This window comes from Vanessa atalanta, chromosome 5, assembly GCF_905147765.1.
Source record: "Vanessa atalanta chromosome 5, ilVanAtal1.2, whole genome shotgun sequence".
NCBI classification, from domain to species: Eukaryota; Metazoa; Arthropoda; class Insecta; order Lepidoptera; family Nymphalidae; genus Vanessa; species Vanessa atalanta.
The window spans coordinates 8,219,092-8,235,774 of record NC_061875.1 but is presented as its reverse complement, the minus strand read 5'-3'; the positions used below and the strand labels follow the sequence as shown (position 1 = coordinate 8,235,774).

At 30.8% G+C, this 16,683-nt stretch overlaps 1 protein-coding gene across 1 annotated transcript in view; it reads right to left on the bottom strand.

The window, feature by feature from the left end:
• Positions 1–3,229: 3,229 nt before the first annotated feature.
• LOC125064226 overlaps positions 3,230–16,683 on the bottom strand; it is a 37,305-nt gene continuing 23,851 nt past the window's right edge. The window contains exons 7-14 of the mRNA XM_047671171.1: positions 15,025–16,264; positions 14,819–14,952; positions 14,228–14,378; positions 8,439–8,568; positions 5,238–5,404; positions 4,753–4,872; positions 4,582–4,652; positions 3,230–4,437 (exon numbers count right to left, since the gene is read on the bottom strand). Coding sequence (XP_047527127.1) covers positions 3,759–4,437; positions 4,582–4,652; positions 4,753–4,872; positions 5,238–5,404; positions 8,439–8,568; positions 14,228–14,378; positions 14,819–14,952; positions 15,025–16,264 — 2,692 coding nt within the window. The 3' untranslated portion in view covers positions 3,230–3,758. The remainder of the gene's footprint in view (positions 4,438–4,581; positions 4,653–4,752; positions 4,873–5,237; positions 5,405–8,438; positions 8,569–14,227; positions 14,379–14,818; positions 14,953–15,024; positions 16,265–16,683) is intronic.

Here is a 16,683-nt window from a genome sequence, read left to right as displayed (position 1 = left end):
TGCGAACGGATTTCGATTACGTAGGCGTATAAACGCTCATACACAGTTCGAAAGATATTTCAACTATCTGAAATGCCTTTGTATTTTGAGTAATCACAGTAATGTAGTATTGAGATATTTTTATGAGTAACATTCCGTTCTGATAAATTTAGAACTCAATCGAAAATGTAACTCCATCTTCAAGATTCGTCAGTAATTTATTTAATGACTGCTTTTAATCTCTAACGTCGAACATTTCTCGACGACCCTCGTCAGTGAGACAATTTTTCTTTTTAAATCGCTGTCAAGAAAGCAATCACGTAAGTTTTCAATGTCATGGTATAGAATTAATTATTTTCTTATGATAGAAATCTTATAAAACTATTTGAAATTAAACAAGTTATCAAATTTGTACCCGTTAATTTGTAATAATTGTAAAATTTTATTGACGGATTACTATCTATTTATTACTGGGTTTAAGCTACGATAAAATAAAAAGTCTATTACAACGAGTTGCTTAAATATCACTCTCACACATACACACACAGTCATACATATTCTTAGTTTGGGTCTACAAAAAAAACAAATAAATTTATTTGTAATTTTTAAATTACTTAGAATTGATTTTTATGGATATTTATGGATGAGCGGATTTACAGACACAAGTAGTCCTTACTAGTAATTTAGTAGGTTTTGGTTCCTAATTTGTAATATTATTAAGGCATTTGTATGTAACACAATAAACATTTTTATTTTTTTTATTCATCTTTAATTAATGAGAATTTACGCTTTTGTTCATAACTATATACTTGGTCGAACCAACACGTTCAATAAAATAATCGAAATTATCAATGGCGTGTTAGTTATTTTTAAGTGTAAAGGATTAACATTTAATTGAAACAACTTATTTCCCACAAATAGTTTATTTTTTTACTATTCTCATATTTTTACCGAGGAGCAGTTACTTTGGTTGGTTTCTGTCTACAAAGTTTTTAAGACACATTTTTTATAATTATAACTTGACAAAATGTCAGATTAAAATATTATAGTTTTATCGTATTTTAAGCAATTGAAATATTGACCACTTAATAAATTGAGTTTTATTAATAACATTTTGACGACAAAAATATCGCAACAATGAAATGTCTCTTATCTAAAATTTTGAACTTCATATAGTTTGGATGAAGAAAATAAAAAGTAAGTATTCTCTGAAGTTGCTCCTGGATTGTGTAGTAAAAGTTTATCAATTGACAGTTTCAAGCAAATAGTTTAAATTATTACGATAATGTCTATAGCCATCATATTCAATAATAATATCATTATAGTAACTGCCCCGTTGTAAATACCACATAATTACGCTGATCTAGCGTCACAATACCAATTGTATATTTACATCAATATGCCCATAACTAATTCTCAATTACTATTATATTTTATAATATATCTAATAAAATTGGCGTCTTGTGTACATAATTATTTATATTCTAAGATAACAATATTTTTCATTATCGAGTCAACGAAATTAATTTCACTTAACATAATTCATTATAACCTTGTTACAAACTTATTAATATGAAACTAAAACAAACTATGATCTTAATTATTTTAATGACTCTTTAAACATTTGACGTGACTTAAAAGATTATGTTTAAGGCTTTAAAACCTTTGAGTATTATCGCGTTGTATTTAGAAATTATTCCAAGTCATTAGGTTTCATCGGGATTCGACGAGAAATAGAAGACAGTACACGTTTTGCATCGTTAATATTTAGGATAAACATTTTAAAAATGATATCGTTTGTAGAATAACTATAAATTCAAAAATCACAATCTCACGTGTTCGCACAGTTGAGTATGCATGTGTATATGTGTATGTTAGTGTTTCTGTGTGCGGATTTATGTATTGGTGTTTGTGTATGGAAAATTCAAGAAAAAGTTATAATTCATATTAAAAAATTAAATATCTAATATTAACCTCACATGATCTTTGCAGTATCAGGTAGACTACTAACGATATCAGTCATATATTTTATTTAGTTTGACAAATTATAGCCTCCGTATCATACATATTTTAAATATTTCGATGGTCTCAGTTTTTGTCTGCCTTCATTTAACGCAAATTAATATTCTTTTTACACATATGTACCGTTACGTTTATTGCTTTAATGCTCTGTCAAAGATATAATTATTTGAAAAAAAAAATCACAAATATTATGAAATGAGAAAACGATGTATTAGTTCCATTCAAGTCTAGATTTTATTAGTTTTGGTTACTTCTATTCATCTACTTAAATATTACCTACTCTATATATTTTAGTAATAGAGAGAAATGCATAAGACTTTAAATATCACTAGATGAATCACATCCAATAGAACTATAAATAATAAAATCTTTACCAAAAAATCTTAGTTGGTCCAAAATCGAGTAAAATCAGTAAGTAATTTGACCATTATATGTTCTCAAACGAAGTGTTTAGCTAGATAACAAAAATCAAAATTACGAATACTTGAATTACGAATTTCAAAATTCATATCCTTATAGACACACAAACACAAAAAGCATTCTTATTTATAGTTTATAAACATAAAAATCAGAGATATATGGATTATTTAGCATATTAATATAACAACATTTATTTGAAAAATATTGCTTGTCAATTTCATCGAGAACCATAGAACTACTTAAAATAATTTTATGTTAAAACTTGAATGAACTATAAGTAGGATAATTAGTTTGAAAGAGGAAACATCTAAACTAAAATCTAGGGTGCAAGTCTAGGAGTAATCGTGTTATCTTAACTATCTATAAAAATAAAAGTTGGCAGTATTTTTGCTTTAAGTTATAGTATCATATTTTATAGTTTTAACCTTAAGTTCATATGAACATTTCGATACATTCATCTCGAGTTAGCGTCTATTATATAGCTTATATTTGGTGCAAAATCAAGTCCATTCCTTTTCAGTATTTATATTTGGAACGTTATTTATTTGGAAACTCATTACGTTGTAAATAAAAAAAACATATTTTCATTTATTAAAAAAATATATAGAATTTGCTAAATATAAATTTTTGCCACTAGCTTAGCGTAGTTAAAATTATAACAAAATAACATCCGATATATAAATTACAGCGATGAGTATTTTATCTTTCGAAATAAAATTTAGATGAAATCATAAATTTATAATAAATATAATTCCATTTAATTAAATGGCATATCATGCCTATAAACACACAAATACTTTTACTCAAACACACTCGTGACTAAATATGATTATATCAATAATTCCACATACACATGGTTTTGTTTAATAACTACAATAATGATTCATCTACGAAAAAGAAAATTTCTATCGCCGACTAGACTAGGAATAGAATAAAGCACTTTAAATTTCCTGGTCACAGCTATAATTATTTTATATCAACACTTAAATGAATCGAGTCTAATCCAATTATACTATAGTACCTTAAATAGATTATATGGACGTAAAAATCTCAAAATTCAGTATCTATTACGTACCTTTATAACTGCTTGACGCGAATTTATAAATGAAATCGTCAAATAAGGCAGCGTCGAATACAATAACAGCAAGACACTCAAATGAACACTGGTTTACTACGTCTGATAAACATTCGCATCAAACAATGTAAAGGCACCAGCTCGACCATAACGAACAACTTGAAAATACTCCTTTTCATTCACGACTCCAGCAGATATGAGGATTATGAAGTGATATTTTTACGAAAGATTTTTTTTCCAGACAATCTTCTGAGTAGTTCTTTCATCCCGGATCTTGTTTCGGATCAAGACTTGCTCTCCTTTCTTGCAATGCTGCTAACAAAGCTTCCCTAACTTCTCTTTCTGAACTACGCCATAATCTTATAAGTTCTTCTTCTGACAGTTGAGACAGTTCTGATCTAGCACTTATAGGAGGAACCCGAGGATATGGCGGAGCCGGAGGAATGTCGCCTTCTTGGGAAACCATTATTTCTATGCTTGCTCGATGACTTGGAGCATCTATAGTAAGGTAGTTGGCTGACGAATCCGAAACATCTTGATAGGATCTAGTCGAAGATCTCTCTGGTCTTCTCACCATAGGTGAAGGCGTTCGCAGTCTGCTATTAATATCTGGCGGTGAATTAGTTAAGCAACTAACATCACGACTCAATCTTCTTCCGATGTTAAGACTTGTTTTTTCGTATATAGACGCAGAATCTGATTCTAAAACAGAATCAGTACTGAATCTTCGAACATTCAGCCCGGCGAGACTACATCTTTTTCTACGACTTCTTGGCGAACGAAGTTGACGCGGCGATCTACTTTGTCGCGGTGAACGACTTGAAACTTCTGGAGACGGAGATAGAAACTTTGACTCTGTAATTTCTTCAGAAACTTCTGACGTTTCGACTGCTACATTCTCTTTAATCGAATCCAATGAATGATCACGGCCTTGTTGTACTCTGTAATATTATTATTAATATAAAAAATATATATAAATAAACATAACTATGTTTATTAATATACATAACCATCTTGATTTATCTTAATACGATAAATAGTTAATTATTTAATAGGAAGCAAATGTAAGCGAAGGTTTATTATACCTTCTAATTTCTTGAATCATTTCGAAAAACTGAGCTTTACTTTTTCTTCTTCTTCGTTGCTCGTGTTCCTTCTGAAACAAATGTAATTCCTATCGTATTTTGATAATTTAATTTCATAAAAAAATATTCGTTTTTTATTCATTTATATTACCAGAATAATTAGAGTCTTACCCTCTTCACACTTTTCTGGAATAATGACGTGAAATGTCCTTGACGAATTGTATTTACTAACTCTCGTGCTGCATGGTGGGGGGATACTAATTCCACGCAGTTAATAAATCGATACAGTTTCTGAAACAAATAACCAAGCCTTGAATAGCAAACAGACAAGAAGCAAATAATGTAGTCACTCCAGAGACAATTAGAGAAGATTGTATTCAGTCTACAAAGACAAGTGGGTCGATCAGTGTTAAGAGCAGCATTCTCCACGGTTCGCTCGATATAATACGAATTTTGTTTTTTACTGAAAAAGATTAATAACGTCCAACTTGAATAATATTTAAACTTTTATATTGATGCTCTTGTAAATTTTAACTATTATTGTTTTCTCTTTATTTAAGCCATGAGATATTAAGATCGTAAGAAATTCTCACCTAAATTATTTAAACTTTTGTCTTAAAACTATTATATGATAAATAAATTAACAATTAAAATACCTGGCTGAAAAACATTACATTTCTACTCCTCCATATAGTTCCTTTTGGCTGATGACGTAAAACGGGAAGGGTGTATTTATAAAAAAGGTGCTCCAAAATCAATATGAGACATCCAACGATCATTCCCACTCCCAGTAGAATAAATACACCCGCCACCGCTGCTACGCCTAAAATTTGATTTTAGAACGTGATTTATGATTTTTTACAGGATTACCTCCTAATCAAAGGTAAAGGTCGTATAACAAAAATCCTGGAGGTTATTGTAAAGAAGGTTAATTTTAACTTTTGGACACACAATGAATTATAAACTAGAACAAATAAATATAAAATCAATGCAGACAATATCGTTTATAAACACTCCATAAAAATCTTTTGTAAAATATGCTGTAAACTTATCATATTACTATCTACTACTATCCAATGTCACATACGTACATAGGATAGATACCTAATATTGATTAGTCAAAAAAAATACCTACACTTATTTTTTCAAACGAAAATAAAATTTCTCAAGCAGAATCAAAAAAACGTCTCCAATAACTTATCTAAAAAACCACTGATACAAACTCGTTCAATAATAAAACACGGTCTTCGATTTTGTTTAACCTTCCGATAAATCGTACTAAAGCAAATACTGTTTGGTGTGTAATGAGGCGTGGTTAACGTTTCGCGACCTATTGTTAATATATGGCCTATCCAATTGAATGGTTACTAAATTAACTGATCATTATCAGCAGATTTAGGGTAATTTATTTCGTATACCTTATTGCTTGTAGCTCAAGGTCTATTTTGCTTAAGTAAAGTAAACAAACCGTAAACAAGTAGTAAAACCTTTATATCAACTTTGTCGTTTAATTAACATTACAAATAAAAGAGGGAAATCAAATATTTTATCGTGAAAATATTATCGATTTTATAATACATAAACTTTTAAAGTAACTAGTCACACATAGTGGGTACTTAAACATATTGATTGATATGCAGATAGACCTGTGCTATACGTAAGTTAAGGTACGTTAAGTTACGAGTGCTAAGTTATTCTGTGACCTATTTCATGTTGCACACTTTGACATACGTATAACGCTGAGCTAGGCGACACGTACTAATCCCGTTCAACATTATCTATTCATCACATTTTTAACCTGCGCCTCATTTTTAGCTGAGATTTGCAAGAAGATTTTATAATATAGGAGACTGTGACTGTACGTAACACGATCACTGTTATCATACATTTCTATCAATCATTAGGATATTATATAACAATAAATGAGATGACGTCAAAGCTACGTCTCATGTGGCTCATGTGGTTTTTCATCAAATAAATACAACTTTTATTAAGATTAATTATGGTCACAAATTCAGCGCTTCATAAGTCAGTGGTGCTTGCAACGGCTCGGTACACGCAATCTTCTGCCAAGATTTACGAGTTCAACCATCATCTTAATCTCATTAAACTTACAGTTGAGCGCAAATAGTATTTACAAATTAACAATATTTATTATAAACTAGCTACCCACCCCGTATTTGTGGTGGTAAAATTCATACAAAGAAACACATTCCATTTCCCACCATTGAAGAAAAAAATCCAAAAAATTAAGTATAAAGTCGAACGGATCTCATAATGAGTGACACATTTCGGTTATTTTTTTTTTATTTGGAATTTTCTGTTTCTTTTTCTTATTTTTTTATTCCGTAAGAATTATTTACGCAATATTAGAAGATTAAAAAAAGATTAATGCGATCGTTTAAGTCGTTCTCAAGTTATGGTGTGACCAAGGGAAATAGGGATTCATTAATTTATATATAGATAGATAGATATATATAGGCCAAAGCCTACAAAATATTATATTATTTATTCAATAACTATAGATTACAATATAACGTAAATAAATTTAAATTTTTCATATACCTAACATTTATAAAATTATAATTTATAATCTTCGACTACATTCACGGAGCGTTTTATTATCTACAAAATATGAGTACGGTATTGCTAGCTCAACGTGTTAAACGAAAGTTTCAGTCGGCTATTTGTAATTACACGCAATACCGCTGCAGTTAATATCAGTTGAAATGAAAGTTTTATATTGCCTGGTGAGCGGTTAGACCGGCAATTGGTGTCAATTGGTCTCTACGATTGTACACGATAATTCTCATATAACGGTATATCTACACCAATATTCTCTTTGTTCATTGTGAAAAATCGCTTCTATATACAAACTTCATCTATGAAAAATATATATATATACTTATAAATCTTTCATAAATTTTAAAGGTCACATAGGTTTTACTACACTTTATTTAAGTTCGATTGTAAAGCAAATTGATCTATTATACAATTAAATCAAATAATCTTGTCGTTTCGTTATTAAAATAAAATGTATACGGTACATTTAAAATGTAAAACGGATTATAATATCAAATAAATTAAGTAATAACAACCGCAGGCTGTCCTTTTCCATTGTCATATCTCTCATCTCGGCTAGCTGAAGGTGGCTAGAATAAGAGGTAAACAAAATTATCGTGCCATCTCATTTTTTCAACGATAAATCCCATGTTTAATCTTTTAGGTCGGTAGGCAATACTCCCATCCCTTCATTCCGAAGGGGCTGGATTAACGCGAGGGTGGCGATAAATTCTAATGAAATTTCCGACCGAAACGAAACATCTGACAACGTTGATACAAACAACATATTTAAGCAAAATAGTGACATGAAGAAATTAGCGAAGTAATTTATGCGATCATTTGTAACGTCTCGTGTTTATTTATTTTTGCTTACTTTATTCTCACTAAAATCTGTGCTCTTAATACACGATAAATACAAATTAAGACAATTTTCAATAACATTCAAGGATGCGTGTTTCATTTCTCTTTTTACAACAAACACAGAGAAAAGCTATCGCTGCTATCAACAAATAGTTTTCGGTCCGCGACTTCGTACGTATATGTAAAATTTGATGGATTATTTGATTAGTGAAATGTGTAAGCGTAACAAATAAACTAGGTTTCGAAATAATACTTTTAAGCTACAATTAAACAAAGGTATTACAACGTCATTACAGGCAACAATCGATATATTTGAAAATTTACATTTTTAAGAAGTAATACTGATATTAATAATTTTCTAAGAATTTCACTGTAGGAACAGTTACTATTGCTACAGAATTTACGATTTCAGGAGATCACGAACGTATACTTACCGAGAGGTTTCGGTTGAATTCCATAATCCGGGCTTAGCTTAAAGCATGGCAGAGCTCCGTACCACTTCTCTGTTAAGATATCCATGTATCCATTTGATGAGTACTTGGCTATTACAGCTGATATGCTGTCCTAGAATTATAAATACATTAATGTGAAATTTTCGCTACATGAAAAATGAAAATTGTTATGAAAAAGAAAATATTCTGTATGGAAAGATATATTTTTATTTAATTCTATAAAACAAATACAAAAGAAATTTAAACAATAAAATTATTTCATTAAGTTTCACGTTTGTACAGAATGAGTATTTTATGTCTGTGTGTGCTCATGGCCATTATATATAAAGATTATTAAGTCCTCCTGAAAATATACATAAAAATTCATATTAATAGCCCGAACCGGAACCCAGCCTAACCGGAACCTATTCATAATTAAACACAAAATAGATGTATTCTATAAGTAAAATATTAAATCAAACTCATTAAAATTTAATTTGAGCTTCATATAAACAAAATAATGATCATAATATATAATGCGACAGAAGCCTCATCATACTATAAAATTTATTTGAAGTTTCACTATTATAATACATATTTGTTTATGAAACAGTGAAATTCACAACACGTGCAACCTATTTCTTATCCTACGAAGCCTCGTTAAAAGGAGAATACCGAGAGAGATAGCTTCCAACATGAAATAAAAACTCATGACATCGCTGATTTATAAATACGTAGAGCTCCGTATTTAACAATGTCAAGATAAAATGACGTGGAATCGAAGTATGAGCTACATGACACTCGGCTATCGATCACGCCATTAGGGCGCATCATCCATCAATCTTTCCGCGCTAAGATCCGAAGTCGTTTCTGTCACTGAAGCCTATCTACGACCTACTTCATGTAAATGTAGACTCGCTTATACGAAGCCGTTACTCTGTGTGCTCATTAGCTGCGTACATATATTAAAATATGATAATCCATTTATTAATATAAATGAAATATAAAATTAATGATGCAGACAAGGAATGCTTTTAAAAATACCAAGTTGAAGCCCCTGTCTTTTTATTAAAAATAAAACTCAAGAAAAGAACATTTTAGTTTTTGTCTTTTTTTTAAATATACTTTGAAAACTACTGGAAAGTTTTCGTGCTTTTAAATTTCTTATCATTCAAGTTACCACAGTAAAGTTATAGGGTATAATAATTCCTACCTAGTACTACTTTAATTCTGATGAAACATTATTTGTAATGTACTTACAATAATTACTAAATAATAATAAATAAATAAATAAATAAATAATACAATTGGACAACATCACATACATTACTCTGATCCCAATGTAAATAGCCAAAGCACTTGTGTTATGGAAAATCAGAAGTAACGACTATACCACAAACACTCAAACCCAAGACAACATAGAAAAGTAATAACCTTTTTCTACATCGACTCGGCCGGGAATCGAAACCGGGACCTCGGAGTGGCGTACCCATGGAAATCGGTATACACACTACTCGAATACGAAGGTCGTCAAATTAATATAATATTAATGTTACAATATATTGCTAATATATAAGCCCAATTAAAAGCATATCGAATCTTGTATTGCATAATATAATTACAAGAATACAATATGCTTAACATTGCTCAACAGAGTTCTTAATGTAATATAGAATCGGTGCAATTGTAGATGACAATAATCTGCGTCAAATGTTATATCTGTCACGCCTTCTGCTAAATTTGTGAAATTGTATAAGCAATGGGCTGAGATATCCCGTTGTATATAAAAGGAACATTATGACCGAAATTGCAGGTTCAAATTGGCATGGGGCAAGTAGAACTGATTTTTCTATATTATATTTATATAAATATATAGTAAAAATGTCAATGATGCATAAAAGAAGAGGGAACATTTATGTGTCGAATAAAATTCCCCAGTTGTTCTTAAAAGAGGAAGTATGGCCTTTGTTTGCACGGCATAATTGACATGCTAAGATATATTCAAGTATATCTATATAAAAATTGTATCACAATCCTTATTAATTGGTAATAGTGATTTATAGCACTGTAGTGGCTTTCATGACACCGTAGTCTTGGATTTGCTTATGTAAAGTAGTTGCGAGTGCTGAGACTGTGTGGTAAGATTTGATCGTGGGATTTCCTGCTACGACTATTGGTTACGGGAACGGATTTGAGATTTGAGAATATTGTACGATAGCTCCATTGCATACAGTTTTGCTCTCCATGTCTATTCTAAATACAAGAGTATATTTATTCATGAAAGGAAATAAAACTAATTCACTTCATAGAAAACCGTATTATAATATCCGAATTAAGACCGAAAATTACTCGGAATAAAGTAAATTATTGTATAACCAATATGTTATAACCAATGATTATAACATTAAACAGGTTGAAGTAGTGTAGGATTTTATCAACAAATTTAGCACGTAATTTGAAAATGTATCGTGTACACGCAAAATATTATTTGTAGAAAGTCGTTCCTTTAAGATGATTCGATTTGGATTCGTATTAAAGATATAATATTAAATGATAAATATGTCTTAACGCTATGACAACTACTTTTATTTATACGTGAGAAAACTGTCTAGATAGAGATAATGTGATTTTATCCTTAAAAACTTTTACGTAAAGCAGATAATATACCACGTACAAAAAACCGCGTAACTTTTATGTTGATTTAAGCGGTCAGCAAAAAGGTGCTCTGTTTAAACAAGCATCGGGGCTATAATTGATGAGTTATAATATTACACGGAGAGTTTAAAATGCACATAAAATTCACATATTATGCGTATGTTTGTACAAAAAATGGGACAACGGCGTTATTGGAAGAATACAATAAATAATATTTTAAATTATAAAAAATATACATTTATTTGAACGTTCTTGTGATTATTAATTTAATACTCATATACTAAATTTCAAAGCAGTTTTTTTTAAAAGTAGCAGTACCCAATTTCTGAATAGATATTCTAAACCGCTTTACATAAAAAGTTAAAGTCTTTTGGTGATGGCAGAATTGAACGTATATGAGAGCCAGTAAGCTTCTAAAGGCAGGCTTATAGTGAGCGGAGACCGTCGAGTTACAGTCGCTGGATTCTGATATTTAAATTTATCCAGCCAGTCACAAAAATAAAGCACACAAACACAATAAACATACCATTTTTCTAAGCAACGTGCGCAAGCGATTACCTTGCTGGAAGGGATTCCAGCTTTGCCACCTCGTCTAAACGCGTAGCAAGTGTGAAGCAAGTGGAAATCATTAGCGTTATAAAAAGACTATCATTCTATTATTTATAGCGCAGGCTGCTAATGTTGGACCAGCAAGACAAAAGTGCCCATTACCCAACCACGAGGTACTCGTACTAACGTGATAAACAACGTGACGTGGTTGCTCTGATCGACTCTGTCTGGATTAAATCTGCCTTAATACTATAACGCTTCTCATCGGTCCATTCGAACACTCATAGTCATAGAATACGTTAGCCAACTGCGGTCAAGTTGTACGCGGTATTATATATTTGTTAGTACGTTCGTCCATCCGTGTAGTTTCTAAGCTTACCATATTTTTGCAAAAGTTGTGTGGTTAGCCGTCTTTTTAAAGGTAAACCCACACGGGAACATGTCATAAACTGTTAAAGTTATACTTCTTTTTTCTTATATATATTACGGAGGTATTATGTTAATGTATATATAAAATATTGTTAGCGTTCTTGTGAAATTTACACATTAAAAATGCACATAATTGCTGGTACACACACATGGTACGAATTTTGATAGCGGCATTATCTCGAGCTCATATCCCTAAATTATGATTTTTTTTTTTATCGTTATAATAAATAATATATTATCCGACAAATTACAATAATAATTTTTGACGTTTTTGTACATAAATATCTGCACCATCACCAAATATATATTTATTATTTGTATACAAGCATATCTGTAAATATTTTATGGATTCATTATGATACACCATCATTATTTATTCGAAAAATCTCTCATCAAAGTTTGCCTGGAAAAGACTTTATTCACAAAAAAGATGTGTGCAATAACGTTATTCTAAATTCGAATATAATCTGTTCTAATGAGCTGAACAACTAAAATAAATGTATGACAAATATATCGATTGATGGAATGGTCTTAAATGTTATTTACACATATTAAACTATATATACACATATTTCGAAAATAAATATAATTTATCCAACTATAAAAAAACATATAACATGTAGATAGATATATTGTTTGCGTTTATCATTAATTCACTTGAGTTAAACCTTTGAAGGTGTTTTTTTTTGTTTCACTACATCTACGTGCTCCACGTGACCCACAGTTGCCCGTGCCTTTTTTCACTTTTTAATTTGAATTAAGTGTGGCGGTTTTAAATGTTTCTTATGTACTAAACATCAGCAGATCTCCACTGGATGTTGTGCTCGTCGTCTTTAAAGTTGCCCGCACTGACTGTTATTTTTTAAATCGCTTATATTGTTCTAATTATACATATGTTATGTTTATTTATTTTGATTGTTTACTAACAATTTGATGATACTTCATCATCATCGAGAAGACTTTCGAAATCGTACTTAGACTAAATAATAAAATTGATAAAGTGTATACAACGCATAAGTTAAAGTAAAGTCTAACTAAGCTAACACACAGCTACTCGTATATTATAAATTAATTAATAGTTGTGCTGCGATCGGAGGCATACGTACTTATAGTGGGATGCGTCGCCTGCATCGTAACAATATATTTATCGTCGTAATAATATATTGCGTAAAAACAAAAGAGGTACGAGATATTATTTAATAGAATTATTAGAAATATATCACAGTTTGTTGTATATAAAATATGTAGGCGTTCGAGTAAATAGGCCACCAAATACTTAGACATCGGAGCCTTAAGAAATAGTAACCACTTCTTACAACACCAATGCCTTCAATTCACCAGCCATTGAACTAAGATGTTATGAATTGAGTAACTTAATCATTTTTTGTTAATTGGCTTTTATTAACACTCGCTATGTTAAATTTCTAAAATTTACTTTCTAAGAAGAGATTGGGCATATTTTTAAGATTAGGTTAAGGTTTCATAACATTTTGAAATTAGAAATCATAATTCTAACGCTTCTAACGGAAACTAAAGTCCACATTTGACCACAATCTTGAATGTTAATTTATACTTATATTATAGTTGAGTGTACGATTATAAATTATAATATTTGTATTAATTTGATATTTGTGTGTTGTTTTTCACATACGTCGATAACTGTGTAAATATCGCTACGCACACTAACGCATTAACAGGCCAATTCGTTTTCACTTGTTTGTTCTACGCACTTCGTATCTTATTCTTAGGACTAGTACGGTATTCCATAAGTGTACAAGTAGTGGTATGCAAATCGTATCAGACAATTGTATATAAAAAAAAATAAAGATATTTTTAATGGCTCTTTTACCAATGTCTAGTTGAATGTGTACGATGTTAAATTGTTTAGTTTAATTATGTTTTATGTCGACTTTTGATCTTTTTGAGGCTTAATAAAAATAATTTGACAATTAAAATGCGTTGAAAACAAAAGTTTAAATTGAATTAATTTACAAGTAGCTAAAATATATTGAGCTTATGAATTTCGACAATCTTAATGAATTACTTGTTGTTATAAATATCTAAGATTCGTTCTGAATTACATTGAAAATAAAACAGGTTTAATTAAAATAATATCGCAAATAGATAATATTCAACATATGATTTTGAGATAGAATTACCTTCAAGGGAAAGCCTTTAGCCATGCCTATTGCGTAGGTATCTTTAATTAAGGCGTGGTCTCCCACTCGTTGAAGTTTACAGCCATGGTCTGTTGCACGATAATAGTCTAAAACAGTTGTGTCGGCTATCAAAAGGTCCAAAGTTCCATTCCTATAATATAAGATATCATTTAGTTACGATAAAATTACATGGTGGTTTAGTGTGATTCTTTTTAATATTATCAGTTAAAATTAACAAAATGATAAGATTTATGATAACGAAGACGACATTAAGAATAAGACGCACTTACCTAAATTAAACATTTTTTCTCAAAACATGCGATATTTCATAAAAACTTTATATAAAACAAGACTGCGTCGAGTTTCTGCCCTTGCGATTAAAAAGTATATTAACAAAATTAAGCTTCCACAACAGAGTAATAATTCTTCAAAATCTCGTTTCATAATGGGGTTGGAGCTTCGTTATCATATTTACCACTTATTTAACTTTTATTTTATTATATTTTATATAAAATAACATTTTAAAGAGTATCTTTTAGTCGTGACTCCGTATTAAACTATAATAAGTGTTAAATTTATTAACATTCTAACCTTAGCCGTTGGATTCCTTCCTCAATGTCCTGAAGGGCGTAGCGACGCATTTGTTGCGCCAGCTGTGGATTATTTCTTTGAACGTAATATTCAGCCACCGAAGACCTGGCTGTCCCTACTCGTAAAGACAGCCACTAAAATTATCATATCTTAATTAATTGTTATTCCAAAATAAATAAATCCATTAAAAAGGTATTAATACCTACATTACTGCGTCCTTGATAATCATCAACGGCATTGTGAAAAAATAATCCTGCTATAAGAGCAGCAATATTGGCAGTATAGCTGGCGACAAATATCACAGAAAAGCCACCCCACACATTTATGAGGAACTTATTAGGCCAGCTCTTAGGTGCTTTAAACGCAACCAAATGTCCACACAAAAGACCCCACATTACCCATAGAGCGCTGGATATACTAAAATTTTTTGACCTTTGCCGACCCCATGGATTGAGTCCGAATGGAGATAGCCATTCATATATTGCTACTGCAATTGCAGTAACATTTAGTGATGTGAATATTGCGATCCAAAGTTCTGGCGAGAAAGGTAATAAAAATGCCAATAAAGGTATGTCAGGTCTTTGATTTGGTGCGGCTAATATAGATATTCCACTAAAAAAGTATGGTTGACTAAAATCAATAGCTTCTGCTCTAGCAGCTGATACGCTAAGAGCTGCAAATGACATATGAGCGGCTCCAGAAACTAAATCTCCAACAATGCCATCCCATTTTTCAGACTTCTTTTGTGTATTTTCACTATCATAAACTGTTTTTCTATCTGAATTTTTGAATCTATCTAATCTTTCATAACCATCGATATTTTCTGTATAATAGTTTTCCTGACTGGACCAAAATTCTTTGTCTAAATTTTTTTCTTCGTAGACCCTTCGAAATGGCTTAACCAATTTTCTGGAACCGTATAGGCCATCTTCTACAATATATAAATGGAAATCAAATTCAAGTTCTTGAGCAATGTTTTCTAATAGATCCATAGCAAAACCATAGCAGCAGTGAGAAGCCATTTTCAAAAATGTAGGTGTAGAAGTCGGAAAAAAGAAATCATCAACGTCTTGTTCGATTTCCCTTTCCAAAACATTGAAAACGAGTGTAAGATTATCACGATCTGAAGTTTGCGGACGATGACAAAGTAATCCTCGTAGACATTGACCATCTTCGTCAAGTTCACCCTCCATTACAAAAGGGGGAGCTAAGGCTGTGACTATTCGAAAAATAGTACGCGCACCAGAAGATTGACCATGGGCGACAAGTCGACCTCCAGGCCAGACAATTGTATGAAGTTTGACAGCGCGACCGAAAACACTACCGACTTGTCTCCATAAGTTACCCCCTACAGGATTTGATATTAAATTTAAAAATGCAAAAGATGCTGTTAAGGCTTGTTCTGGGCCACCAGCTAATGCTGCTGCTGATGATAGACGCATTTCTCTGTAACAAAATTATTTTTCAATTATCTTCAGCGATTACATTAATTTTTATTTCTTAAACCACTATGATATATTTATAAATTGATATGAAAAATTAAATAAATTATGTATCAAATATAAATAATATTATTTGATAAATGTATGACAAAATATGATATTTTTATAATAACGGTTAAGATAAATTTTATTTATATATAATAACAACTTCGTTTTTAATGTATGCATTTAATTTATTCTTATGTACGTAATGCTAGAATATCGACATAATATTACTATTTTGTATAGCAGTATATAGTAGAACTCAATATAAGCTGGTCCGATCATTGCCTATTGAGTTTCACGGTGTTGTAACCACGAACAGGTTCAATGGAAATAGGATACGAGAATTATTATAAATGCACGACTTATTGCAATTTATAC